Source organism: Ctenocephalides felis, unplaced genomic scaffold (genome assembly GCF_003426905.1).
Source record: "Ctenocephalides felis isolate EL2017-DRISC unplaced genomic scaffold, ASM342690v1 CF-g0.4_SCAFFOLD_00845, whole genome shotgun sequence".
Lineage (NCBI taxonomy): Eukaryota > Metazoa > Arthropoda > Insecta > Siphonaptera > Pulicidae > Ctenocephalides > Ctenocephalides felis.
Genome location: NW_020536999.1, coordinates 49,970,527 through 49,984,149, shown reverse-complemented (window position 1 = coordinate 49,984,149; position 13,623 = coordinate 49,970,527). Strand labels below are relative to the sequence as shown.

At 29.0% G+C, this 13,623-nt stretch overlaps 1 protein-coding gene across 2 annotated transcripts in view; it reads left to right on the top strand.

Moving 5' to 3' along the window:
* The window catches only part of LOC113363403, a 197,838-nt gene that overhangs the window by 165,010 nt on the left and 19,205 nt on the right, over positions 1-13,623 (top strand). The window contains exon 6 of one of the 2 annotated variants that reach the window (XM_026605902.1): positions 7,334-7,405. The exons of the other annotated variant lie outside the window; for it this stretch is intronic. Within the exon in view, the coding sequence (XP_026461687.1) occupies positions 7,334-7,405 (72 nt within the window). The remainder of the gene's footprint in view (positions 1-7,333; positions 7,406-13,623) is intronic. 2 annotated transcript variants of the gene reach the window in all.

Below are 13,623 nucleotides of genomic sequence, written 5' to 3'. Positions count from 1 at the left end.
CAATTGTACTTGTTAGAGTAAGGTTAAAAACTAAGAACTACATCGATTGATAGTTTCTTTATAGTCGTGAAATATAGTCTGTCAAAAAGAAGAGAGCAAAGTCAAATAGGTGTTTATACTTATGATTAGATCTAAAACAAATCGTGAGGATTTTTTTTAATCTTCTGAAGTGTATTTGTACTAGCAGCTTTCTTGTAAGGATATTTGGGTCTCTTCCTTAATAAAAATAGTTCCCAGTTTGCTGTGGAGAAGCCAGTTGGGGTGTATTTTAGTGCATTTATTCTGCAATCTCTGCAAAATCTTGATACTTGATTGGCTGATTGGCGTAGCACCTACGCCTAGACCTAATTTTTGATGATATATATCAAGCCATATATAAAATAACAAAAATATAAACAAACATGTTGATATTAGAAACGAACCGAATGAGATGCATCTGTGTAATTAACTTTCCGAAGGAGAAAATTGTTTTTGCGAAAAAGTCCGATTTGCTAATTTTATGTTTTTTCAACATTTCAAGTCAAAAAAATTATACAGAATGTGTGAACATCATTAAAATCTCTATAAAATATCTGATAATTTGATGTACATATGACCGATAAATATTTTTGACCGCCAAATGACTTTTTTTCAACATATTTTTATTGGGAGTTCATAACTGCTGGACCTGCATTTCCAAAAATTTTATCAGTTCTTCAGAGTCACTGTTTTACACTTCTCGCCCCGTATTTTCGGAACGGCTAGATCTGCCTTCGCCAAAAATTAATCAGCACGTCTCCTTATCAACACGAATCGAATGTTTTTGAATTATCGTCTGTATCGAATGAAACCACATTTGAAAAATGTAAGCCGACTACCACTAGACAATTTTGCTAGCCGATCGGGCAAGCCGTTTCTTTGAAATTGGCAGAAAAATGTTTGTTCACGTTAAGGTCACAATTTTGTTCAATTGGTTGATATTGATTAGGAATCGCGTTAAATAGTTTTTGGTAAAGATTGGCTGAGCAGTTTCTTAGTACTAAGTTTTTTTCTGACGTTTCTGATTAAACTTTCTATAACGATAGATTTCGTAGTCCTAAATAACATACCTAAATATTATAGGCCTACGATAAGCGGTTGAATTAAAAATAAATCAATGTTTTGAATTTTACTGCGGGTTTAAGCGATTCTAATTAGAATCTATGATAAATTCTAAACAGAATCTATGTCAAGTTCGAAATGAATAAAATAAAAAGAGTTGAACAAAATAATTTAATTTATACAATTGCATGTATTATAGGTGTGTTTTTTAAAAAAATCGAAAATTTTATTCCGGAAATAAACATTTTATCGAATATGACTATTATATAAGTCTTAGTTTTTAACTTTTTCCAAGTAACTTCACCGTTTCATATAAGGTAAATACCATAAGATAAATATACTAAGGTTATAAGTAATAAAAACTATTAAAAGCTCAATCGGATTTTTTAATTATTTTTCTTATAATTTGACAATTATTTCTTATATTCAACTCCTTAAGATAACTAGTACATGCAATATTCAATTTACTTCCTATCAGAAAGGAGCAAGTATGCAATGACTTCTATAAGTCTTGTATTTAGTACTAATTTTTGGATATATTACTGAAAGAAATATATCATATTGCAACGAAATTATGTAGTACATCAATAACGCGGTAATAAAATATTTTTGTCATTTTTTTTTTATTGAAACCAATATTTAAAACCAATTAGTGCTTGTTTTGTTTCTGTGCCAATTATCACGTTTGTGCGAGCTTTTGTAACAGATAATTAACTAATTGATTTTATATCTAGTAATTCAAAGGAAAAGCCGGTCCAATATTATATTTCTATTCATTATTAGAATTTATATAATGAAAGCATATTATGTTTAATGAAACAGTAAAAAAATATTATTAAAAAAAATTAATTATGTATTGATCACCACTCGGTCATGCATATTTATTGACTATAAATTGTATTTGTTGAGATCTTAGGTCTTAAACTTTAGATCAAATTTGAAATATAATATTGCTATATATTTACGATTATTTTATAGAAATGATATAAGGAGATTTTTTAGTAATCAGATCTTACGTGTCCTATAAGCTTTTGTGCTGAATTGACTTAGTACTAGTCGGTTTTAGAGATGGCAACCCAAACAGTTGTTCCATCTATGTATCATCAATAATTATTACAATTTCTGTAATAGAGCAAATATTAATTGATGCAGCAATGCCGGGAGCAGGACTATTTTTACTTGGAAACATATTGCCATCACTAATTTTTTATTATGACACTATCAAATATTTGACCATATTAAATTATAATTATAAGACGATCATATTAAATGCTCAATTGGATTAAATGCATCAATTCTTGATGAAACACTTCAGTGCTTTTTAAAGAAGGCTTTCTAAAAGTCAACCCGTTTTGAATTTCTAAAATTGATACAATTTAAATTGAATATGTTGACCAATTTCTTTTGAGACTCTTTACTATTGGATAATTTTGCAGGTAGGTATAAAATTCATTAAAATGATCTTCAATGTTCAAGAGTTTTGTTTTTGGCATCCTTTCTTGATAATATCTTCTAAGAATGGAATGTCTAAATTATTATGAATTATTTAGTTAGATACATACCAGGCAATGTCAGTAATGGGAATTTTAGACTGTAGTCTAGAAAATTGTTGTCACTACTGCTTGACAACAGGCTGCTTGAATCTAAACCTCTGACTCAGGTCTAATGGTTCTACAAATCAATCTATAAGATACACAAAGATGATCATCTAGTGTCATGAAAGTATGATGATATCATGTTGAGAACGTGAAAAAATTGAATACCCCTGTTTTTGGTTTATGTCTTTGACCTTTGCAATTATTAGACGAATTGATGAAGTGCAAAAACCTGCCCATTTAACTAAATTATTTACCATCTGCGGATGTGTCTCTATTCAAACAAGCCAAGTTTGAAATCTCTGGTCCACACTAGTCCAGATATTCGGTCTGGTTTTAGTTCACTAGCCAACTGCAAGGCTAATGTAATTTATCTCATGTATGTGGAAGCGTGTTTACGCCGTCAGAACTTTATCTGCAAGTTACCCCTGACACGTGACGAGACTTGATTTCATTCCTAAACTTGGAATGCACACATTCAACAGACAACATATAAACTTGTAACAAATTTATAACTATATATATATACCTGCTTGAAAGCCTGGTGGTCACTCCAAACGACCGCTGGTCTAGATATTATAGAATAACTTGTGCTAGTTAAATCAGAGTTACTCAAGGCGACGAAAACGGCTCTTTTCAAATCATTTTTTTTCATAAAACTTGTAACACAAAATGCTGTTACAAAATATTGAGTAACTGTTAACTTCCCGAAGGAGAAGTTTATGTTTTCATCAAAAAATCCGATTCACTAATTATATGTTTTCTCGACGTTTTAAGCCATTCTGAATCGAATTAGACCAAATTTGGAAAATGTATGTTTGTGTGTGTATGTGTGTGTGTGAACAGATTTTTTGCCGCAAATCGACGTTTTCTCAAAAACGAAGGGAGAGATTTCAAAAATTTAAAAGCAATTCGATGTATCTCGATGAGGACTATTGTTTGTCAGTTTTGTGCGACGATCTGCCAAGCCGTTTCTTTATAAATAGCAGAAAAGTGAAAAATTTTTCGTCCACGTTTTAGCCCGCAGTTCTGAATCGATTTTGAAAATTCAAAAACGGTTCGAAAGATATTGGTTGGGAATCGTGCTGATGAGTTTTTGGTAGAGATCGGCCAGGCCGTTTTCTTGTAATGAAGTGTTAAAAAAAAATTTCGACGATTTTTATTATTATTTTTTTGACGATAGATAACATAGTCTTCTAGATCATACTAAAATATTACAGCCCTACGATAACTCGTTTAGCTTTAAAAATTCGTCAAAGTTTGCAAAAATGAGTATCGTTTTTTTGGCATTTGTCAAAATTAGACCTTTCATCAACGTTTGCTCAAAAACGCCTGAACCGATTTCAGAAATTTAAAAACCATTTGATGTATCTCAATGGGGACTGTCGTGTGTCAGTTTTGTGCGACGATCGGCCGAGCCGTTTCTTTGAAATTTGGAAAAAAGTGTATAACTTTTTGTCCACATTTAAGCTCATACTACCGAATGGATTTTTAAAAAATCAAAACCTGTTCGAAAGATATTAGTTGGGAATGATACTGATTAATTTTAGGTGAAAATCTACCGAGCCGTTTTCTTGTAATTCGTTGTTGAAAAAAAGAAATTGAGCCGATTTTTAAGAAACTTTTGGCATTAACATAATTAAATTTTAAGAATAAATTTTAATGTAATATATAATGGATTATAAAGGTATTCATTACTCTTAAAACATGAAAATAGTAGTATAATATTTTGATAATATAAAGGTATAACAGTACATAAATACATACAATATGTGTATGTTTACCCAAATAATTATTTGTTTAGAGGTTCATGCAGCTAATAATATTTGGTAACATTAGCTGATCCATGTATTTACATTATGTTAAATTCCGTTGATAATGTATAACATTAAATAGCTCATATTTGTTGATATTGCCTATATTTAAATCATAATATTTACTAATTTCATATAATATTTTTAAAAATATTATCTCTTTAAAAATTGATTTTAGAGATATATAATATACTCTTGCATTGTTTTCAATAACATGTTTTGTTTTGAAATTAAGCTCTGCTGAATTTTTATAATTATATAATTGAATCATTTTTATCATTTTCCAGTTCTGATTCAAATGATGAATATTCATATTCAGCGCCATTTAATATTTGTTTTTCTCTGTCCACTTTTTGTACTTTATTTCAATAAATTCCAATAAACCAACAGCGAATTATAAAAATTCCAGTTGTATATTTTATCAATTTACAGAAACGAAATTGCATGTATGCAAATGGCAATATTAGCGATGGAGGTTTTATTGAATAATTGGATACACAGATTGAATTGTTACAACAAAAAGCTACCTAGAATAATAAAAATAATATTCACTTTTTTCCATTCCACATATTGTTTTCGTTGCTCATATTTACGTGGAATGTGTACTTCAACCAGCAACGATTTAATTAGTAATTGAATTATTTTGTATTTTTGTAAAGGATTATTCATATTCGGTAATTGATTGTGTAGTACTTCATTCTGGATATTTTTATATATCTCAGTGATTATTACATTTTTTGTAATGAAATTAATTTATAAGTGTGATGATTTTAATTTTTTATTTAATTTAATTTAATACTTTATTGATAAATTTAAAATTTATTATAATATAATATCGATTTATTATAATAAATCGAGAAACTTGCAAAACTATTGTATATTTTTAGTCATATATCTAAATAACTTATACTTATTTTTCATCGTGACAAATTTCGAATGAAATTTTATTAATTAAAAGTGTAATTTATATATATTTATATATATATATATATATATATATATATACTAGATGATCCGATTTGTATTGTTAAATAATTTAGTAAAATAAATCAAAATGCGGCATGCATTAGTTTAAAAAAATAATGTATTTGCTATTTTGGATTTATTGCGCTATTTTTTTAAACTTTTCGGCAATAATAATGTAAACATTACATTTTTCTTGTATATTATATTCTAAAATTATCTAGGCTCATAATTTTAGCTAAATTCAAATTTCTAGCAGATGACAATTTAAATGTTTTCAATGCCAAACAATGATAAGTGTTTTTTTTTTGTAATTTTTGCTATTTATTTCTATAATATTCCTAGTAAATGTACTACAAAAAATCATGTCTTTTTTTAGGTTTTTATTTTTTTACTCAAAATTTTTCAATAATAAAACTTTTGATGCACCTTGCCAGCACACTTTAATACTTTAGTACTTTTATTACATTTTTTACAAAGCAGAGCCTCTTGGAATCGACCGATCCTAAAAAATTTTAATTTTTCAACAAAAAATCTTAATTTTTGGGAAATAGCTGTGCTTATGTTAATATTTTTGATTGTGGTCATAGAAATGTTATTCACGTTTTTGTTTCCACAGTTTAAATGAACAAAATTAGTTAAAATTAGCCATAATAACCAGCCATAGAATGGTCATAATTTAAATCAACCATAAAATGGTCATAATTTTACCAAAGATCTACTTAAAAGCTCATAATTTCCAAACAGCGTTAGATTTTTTTCTAATTTTTTTCAGTACGGTTAAGGTCATTACTGTTACCCCGTTTTGGTTTGACGTTAAAATCTGGAACACCTTGTATATGTATAATATATAAAAAATATTTAATAGCAAAAATACTTTATTCATCTATTACTTGTTGAATTATTGACGATGTATAAACGATAGATAGTATTTTTGCACGCTAAGATGAATCATTTATTTACAATTTCTATTTTAAATAATGCTTTATTATAATATTAACAATTACTATATTTTTACTAACTGATTACATGAAAACTAATAATTTGAAAAGAAAAGAAATTACTGATGCGTTCAATATTGCTTTGCCTTAGAAATTCATAATAGTAGAAAATATTAGGAAATATTTCATTTTAATTTGAAGTTGTTCGTAATGTATACCAAATAAAAAATACAGTAAATGTAGTAAACAAATGAATGTATATTTGTGATGTTGACTGAAAACCTTTTACTGTTGAAAAATAATTGATGCTGATACTGATTCATGGGCCAATTCTGCCGTAAAATAGACCAATGTAATTGCAAGGCTATGTATTGTTGCCTTTTTCATCATTTAAAATGGTACTAAAAACCAATCAAAACCAATCAAATCAAAATCAAATAAAAAGTTGCTGTGCAGTCAGACGTTTTACACATTAAATCTAACTTCTGGCATGTATTATTCTAACATACCAGAAAGATGCACTTGTGATAAAATTCTTTTTATGCGCGATGTTTGCGCGTTTTCTAGGTTAGGTTTTGTATCAAATACACTTAACTGCACAGCAAACACACCATTTTGACCATTTTATTTTAGTACCATTTTATATGTAAAACCCAGTGTAACATAGCCTCGCTATAACATTAATCTACTTTCCCCGCAGAATTAGCCAATTACTCATAAATCAGTTTAATTAAATAGTGATTTATCATTTACCATGTGCCTTTTAACCAAGCTTTCAATGTCCATACTAACTCTCATCCCGTTGTTTTTCAATCTGCCGCGCTTACCGCCTGCTCTAACCGCATCCGTTACCGCTGCGTCACTTATCTGTCACCCGTCACCCGTCACCTGCCGCCCGAAACGCGACGTCACACGAACTAACATCACCGTGACCAAACAGGCGGCATGCCCACGATGGTTCCCAAATCGGCGGCCTCGGCGAATTTGGCAGCATCGGCATCGAGAAATAACGGTAAGTGGTAATAATAGAGGAATTAGTTGTTGTTTTGATGAATGTTGTTGGAGAATGATTATCGTAAGTGATTAGTTGTTAGTATTATCAACAATAAATAGAACAGGTTGATTATTACGATTTTTTGGTACGATTCGAGTGTTTAGTGGATTTTATTGTATGATAAATCTATCAACTACAATAATAAAACTAAGTACAATATGAAATTTAATTTCCAGATTAATTGATAAATATAAGTATCATATAGTTGCATATAATGTAATTCGAAGAATTTCTTACAAAGAGCAAGAGCAGACAAAATCAAGCAACAAAAATTAATAGCCTCAAAAATATTTTGTATGGTAATAAATGACTTAACTCAACTTTCAATTAAATACTCTTACGAGAATAAATCTTAATACATAGTTATAATCTGGTATTTAAACAGAATTTCACCGTCATTCTTGAAAGTTTCTGCATTTAATGCATTTAGATACTAATAGACCTATATTTCTTAGTATTTTGTTTTTCCCATAACTCGATTCCGTAAGTCCAAACGGGTTTTTTGATGCATTTGTATAGCAGTACTTTATTATGCAGCGAGAGCTTCGAGTTTCTTCCTATAAGCCAATTAATTTCATGGACTTTGAACTTAATTTGTTGAATTTTGGCTTTGATGTGTTGCTTTCAGGTTAGTCTGGAATCCAAGTGCATGTCCAGGTATTTGACCACATCGGTTTGTGGTATGAATTACATAAACGAACAACTTTTGAATCATAAAAGTTATGTACACATAACCTTCTCCAAAATATGTTTGAAGAATAAAAACAAATAAAAAGATTTTACTAGAATTATAAACATTTCTTACTCAAGATTTGTCTGAATTTATTACGTAAATATTTTTTGAGCATTTCACTTGTAAATAATGGTGTCCATTAATTATCAATAATTTTCATTCTTTTCCGAAATAAAGCTACAGTTTCATTGGGAAGTAATTGATTTTTTGCTGTTACAAAATTATGCTTAAAATATAGACTGTGTATTTTACTTTAAATTATAAATAAAATTAATAACTAAATTAATAATAACTCAAATTATCATTATATCAAAAGCAGACCTAATTTGAACATATATTTTAAAGAGCTCAAAAAAAGCATTACTAGCTAGTGAGTTTATATTCCAACAAATCGTGATGACTCAAAATTTGTTTTGCACTATTCTGTACTTCAAAATTATCTTGATAGTTTTGTATCATTAAAATTATATGATAGATATTTATGATATCAAGATATATATTTTGATATAATTTTTGAAGCTTAATTATAGGCGGATAGATAATAAATGATTCATGTTCTACCCAAAGGCAAGTCCATGGTGTAAGAGCTCCACCAATCAATGATTTTCAGGCTCTCCTTTGTTTATTATTACTGACGATCTCTTTTTATTCTATTTTATGTATTTTTCTTTTAAAAATTTTGTTCACATGGTTCATCAATCATCTGCATTCTTCTTTTTCCCTTCTATTTTAGGGGGCGTCCATTGATCACGTGAGGTTTTTAGGGGGAGGGGGAGTTTGACTAAAAATCACTAAATATCAGGTGGGGGAGGGAGGGGTATAATAAGATACCACGTGTATTTATTTTTTATCTGATTTTTTTTAAAAAAATCCAAATATTTTCATAAAAATTCAAAAAATTTACCATTTTTTCCGTGGTATCTCCGACGACATCGTGTAGGTATATTGGAGGTTTTTCCTTTTCAGAATAGTGCTCAGTTGAAATATTTTTTCTTTCACCCTCTTCATATATATAATAGTTTATGTTGATACACAATTTCCAATACTACTTGAAAAAACTCTCAAGAAAATAAGAATGGAATAAATTAGAAACAAGTTTTTTTAGTCAAAAATGTTAAATAAAACATGTGTAATCAAGATTCAAGATTTGTATTTCTTTGCTTTATGATCTCGAGGAAATGCACCAGTGACCTTTCAACAAATTATTGAATTGGTTTAAAATAATCCCCGCACGTGCCATGTAACCCTTACCTCGTTAACCGATTTCCTCGCCTTTTCCTTATCAAGACATTCCAATCCTTATATATTCTCGCAAAGCCAATAAAAGGATATCAGATACAAGTCGTCCGGCATGTGCACGTGTGTGATATACATAAGCGAATCCTATTTCTTAGCCAGCTTCTTGCACCTGGACATTGAATTTACTAGATTTTCCTAACACAATCGCTGCTCGTCGTCTTCGCTAAAGGAATAACACGCCGTTCGACTAGGTACATGGTACATGTGTTCGAACAACGCAATGTGATCAACTCCATGTCGCGATGTGTTGTGAACACATGCTGCAAGGAGGATATCAGGGTCGGTGAAAATTCAATTGAGTCGAGATTTTATATTTTTATAAGGACTTATAATGGTTTATCTTTTTTTGGCGAATTTTAGTAATCGACTAATTCAGAAGCAATACGATATATGGAAGGATTCCCACAAATTTACAATTGTCAAGTCTGGCCGTCCCTAATAAAACACACTGATCTTCTTATTTCATGTATTAACTCTAATTATATTATTCATATCTGACTGACTGCTACTGTTATTCTCATCTATCCATAGTAATATTATATAGATTCCCTGAAATGGAATTGGTGGCTTATTACTACTACCAATGTGATGTTGGAATGCGCTTGGTAGCTGGAGCAGAGTGGTTGATAGGATAGAAACACTGGTTCATGATTTGTTGTTGATAATGTTATTGTAGACTTTTATTTTATAATTGAATAATTTATTTGATAACCCTGTGGTTATCGATATGCAAAAACTGCATTTTCTAAGGAACTGAACACTAAGTCTGACTAAGCTTGACTGCAAATCTGACTAAGCCTGACTCCAAGTCTGACTGCTTGACTAAATCTTAACTTCTTCTTATATACTAAATAAGTGTACACATAACATGATTCTGAAATCTAACAGCAAGGACGAAAGAACTTTGGATAACCTTCAAATAGAACGTAGGGCTCAACAAAAACATTAAATAATAAATGATATATATATATGATTACATATGCTATATATGATTACAGACCTCATACTATCATTCATACCAACTTTCATACTACTGCCATCTATTTATATCTAACATTCGGCTCTCCTGCCTAATTCTCGTCCTCGAGAATGTAGTCATCATATTTTTAGGACACCAAATTATTATTTTATTGGTAGCTGTAGACTGTCGATCTCCACTTCTTCCATTGATGAATTCATTGTTTGCTATTTCCTGAGCAACTGTACTTTTATCTATAGTCTTTTTCTTTACAATTAAAATAGTGCTTGCAAATACTGATATATAATCTATAATAATATCTGCATTCTGATCTTTCCTAATGCATAGTTAAAAATCTTTTAAGACTAAGACTTCATACTAGTATCTAGTGGAACATTCTTCGTTTCATTTAAACTAAAACACCATTATCTTTATGGCAAATTGATTCTATCTAACAATATGTATTGTTTTTGAAATTTTTACCAGAAAATAATAATTAATAGATAGATATTTATGTATCTTCAAACATAAAAATTACCTGGAGAGTTTTGAAATCTGGTGATGAAGGCGAATGGAGAAGATTAAGAGAACATATATGATAACAAGAATGAATAGAATGGCGAAGAAAGAATTCTCAGCACGATTATTAAAAGGATAGACAAAATAGAAACATTTTGCAAACCATTCTGCAAATAAAGTGCCTTCTATATGATGTCTTCGAAGGTAAAATGGAAGGATTGAAGGATTCGGAATGAGAAGAATGTAGATGATTGATGATTTACAGGAGAAGAGAAAGTACAGGGAGCTGAAAGTCAAATCTCAGGACCAGGAACTAAGGCAGCGGAAGTTTTAAAAGAAAAATGGATAGAAGTGAATGATGATATTAAGATAATAAATTAAAAAAAGAAAGCAAACTATTTGTGGTTCTCTTACATCATGGACCATACTACTATATCTTCAATAATCCGCTGAAGAAATCATGTCAAAATGTGCATTAAATTAGAATACATATATCTTAGATGTGTCTTTTAAAAACAATTTTTTATCAATTCACATGCATTACATTCTGACTTATTTTATTACGTAATAAAATGTGGCTTTGCGTCAAAAGGTGCATACAAGAACAACAAGGCAGATTTGGTTGGCCATTTTTGAAGATTGATTTTTGTAAATTGATGATTGTTTTTATGTATATACACTTTCATTGACTGTTTTATTACATATTTAGTAATAACATTGGACCTAAATGCAATCTATTTACCAAGCTTGAGTCTTATATACCAAATATGTTCTTAGTTAGTTCTTTTTGATTAGTTTTTACACTTAACTTAGTTTATTCAGATTTTTTTTATTTTCCTGCACTGTACAACAAAAACAATCATGTTCATCAAATAATAAATCAAATTATTTTAAATTGTAGCATCAGCAAAATAATGTTTATTACAGATTGTATCTTTAATATTGCTATATGTAATTTAAAATCTTTTTTTTTTTTATTTAATTTATTTATTCCGTGATCTGTTAATAAAATCAATGAGCAGAGATTTTTAGCTGTTTGTAAGCAAATATTGTTGCTTATGAGAAAGAGATAACATTATGATTTGAGTTTAGTATATACAACTAGCGGAGATTCATCTAGGAGTGAGTTCAAAGGAAATTTTGATCGCATTTTTTTTAATTCTGGCGCTGTGTTCAATGATTTGTAATGATTTATAATAACAGCATATTAATTGGCTCTCAGTGATAAATCTCGGTGCAATTGTATTATAGTATGAATTATCCGACCCTGCGCCTGTTTGTCGAAAATAAAGTTTCTCTCTCCGACACATAATCGGGGATCCGTTCCGGAAGAATTGCTTTCGGGAAAACTACCACGGCCATAATCTCAATCGTTGTCTGCAAATAGCACGTCTCGCTTCGAATAGAATAAACAGAGAATCAAAAAGTAAAAAAAGATAACTTCAAAGATAAAGAAAACTCCAATCTGAACAATTCCAGATTTTGTTTGCAAAATAAATAGCCATGTAATGAATTTCAATGACACTGATTTGTTGTTATCGATAGATAAAAGTTTTCGAATTCAATTATTTGATGAGACACACAGAACTTTCGGTTTGATTTATTGGATTTTGGTTTCGGTCAACTGTGAATTTGTCCTTAAATTAAATGCCGAATCAGTGATAACTTCTTTTTAGGGTCATTTATTTATTTGCAAAACATAAATGAAAATTTATTTATATATCTATATTTAACACATCCAATTTTAGAACCTAATTTGATAAATTCAACATTAACTTTATTAATGAATAAACTTTGATAATAACTTTTAAGTTGCTTAAATTTATTTATATTTTCGGATTTAATTTATTTATATACTTAGATACTTCATATCCTTCTCTTCACATATTTTATAACAAATAAAAATAGGGTTTTGAGCATTGCTAATATACTTATATATTATATTTTAATTATTAATAGAAATACTCGTTTATCTAAAATAACATTATCATGAAGAAAATGGGCAACCACTCTGGGTTACATTTCAGAAAATACTAGGCCCAACATTAAAAAATGTATATCACAACAGTTTATAGAGCACTTATTTCTGATTGTTGTTCAAAAATATAAAAAACTTATGAAATAATTGATTACATAAATAAAGTTTCAAGTTCTTTAATTTATTATCTTACATAATTTTTGAAAGGTGTTTTTTTATATAAATATGTAAAGATTTCTTATATGTTTAACAGTATTTATAAATAAATTTAATATGATAATTTATAAATTGATATATCCTTCATTGGAAGAGTGAAACCATATAACGATTATGAAGTAAAAATTAAATGGAAATTGTTACCATTGTCAGACTTAATATGAGAAAATATTGTATGAAAACAAGACATTCACAATATTTTAAGTAAATTTATTAGCATACATCAAATCGTCTTGAATACTCCAAGAAATATCTGAGATAAAATCGATCATTTATATATATTGATTAAATATATCATAGATTCGAAGGTGATCAAAATTTATGTGGAATGAAAACAGTTCATCAAATGATTTTTTTAATGCGAGTCTAGTCATTATTAATTACATTAATTTATTTGTTTCTATCACGAAAAATATCTTTAAGCAAACATAACCTTTTTAAAAGTCTTCACTAAAAATTTACATTTTTTACGA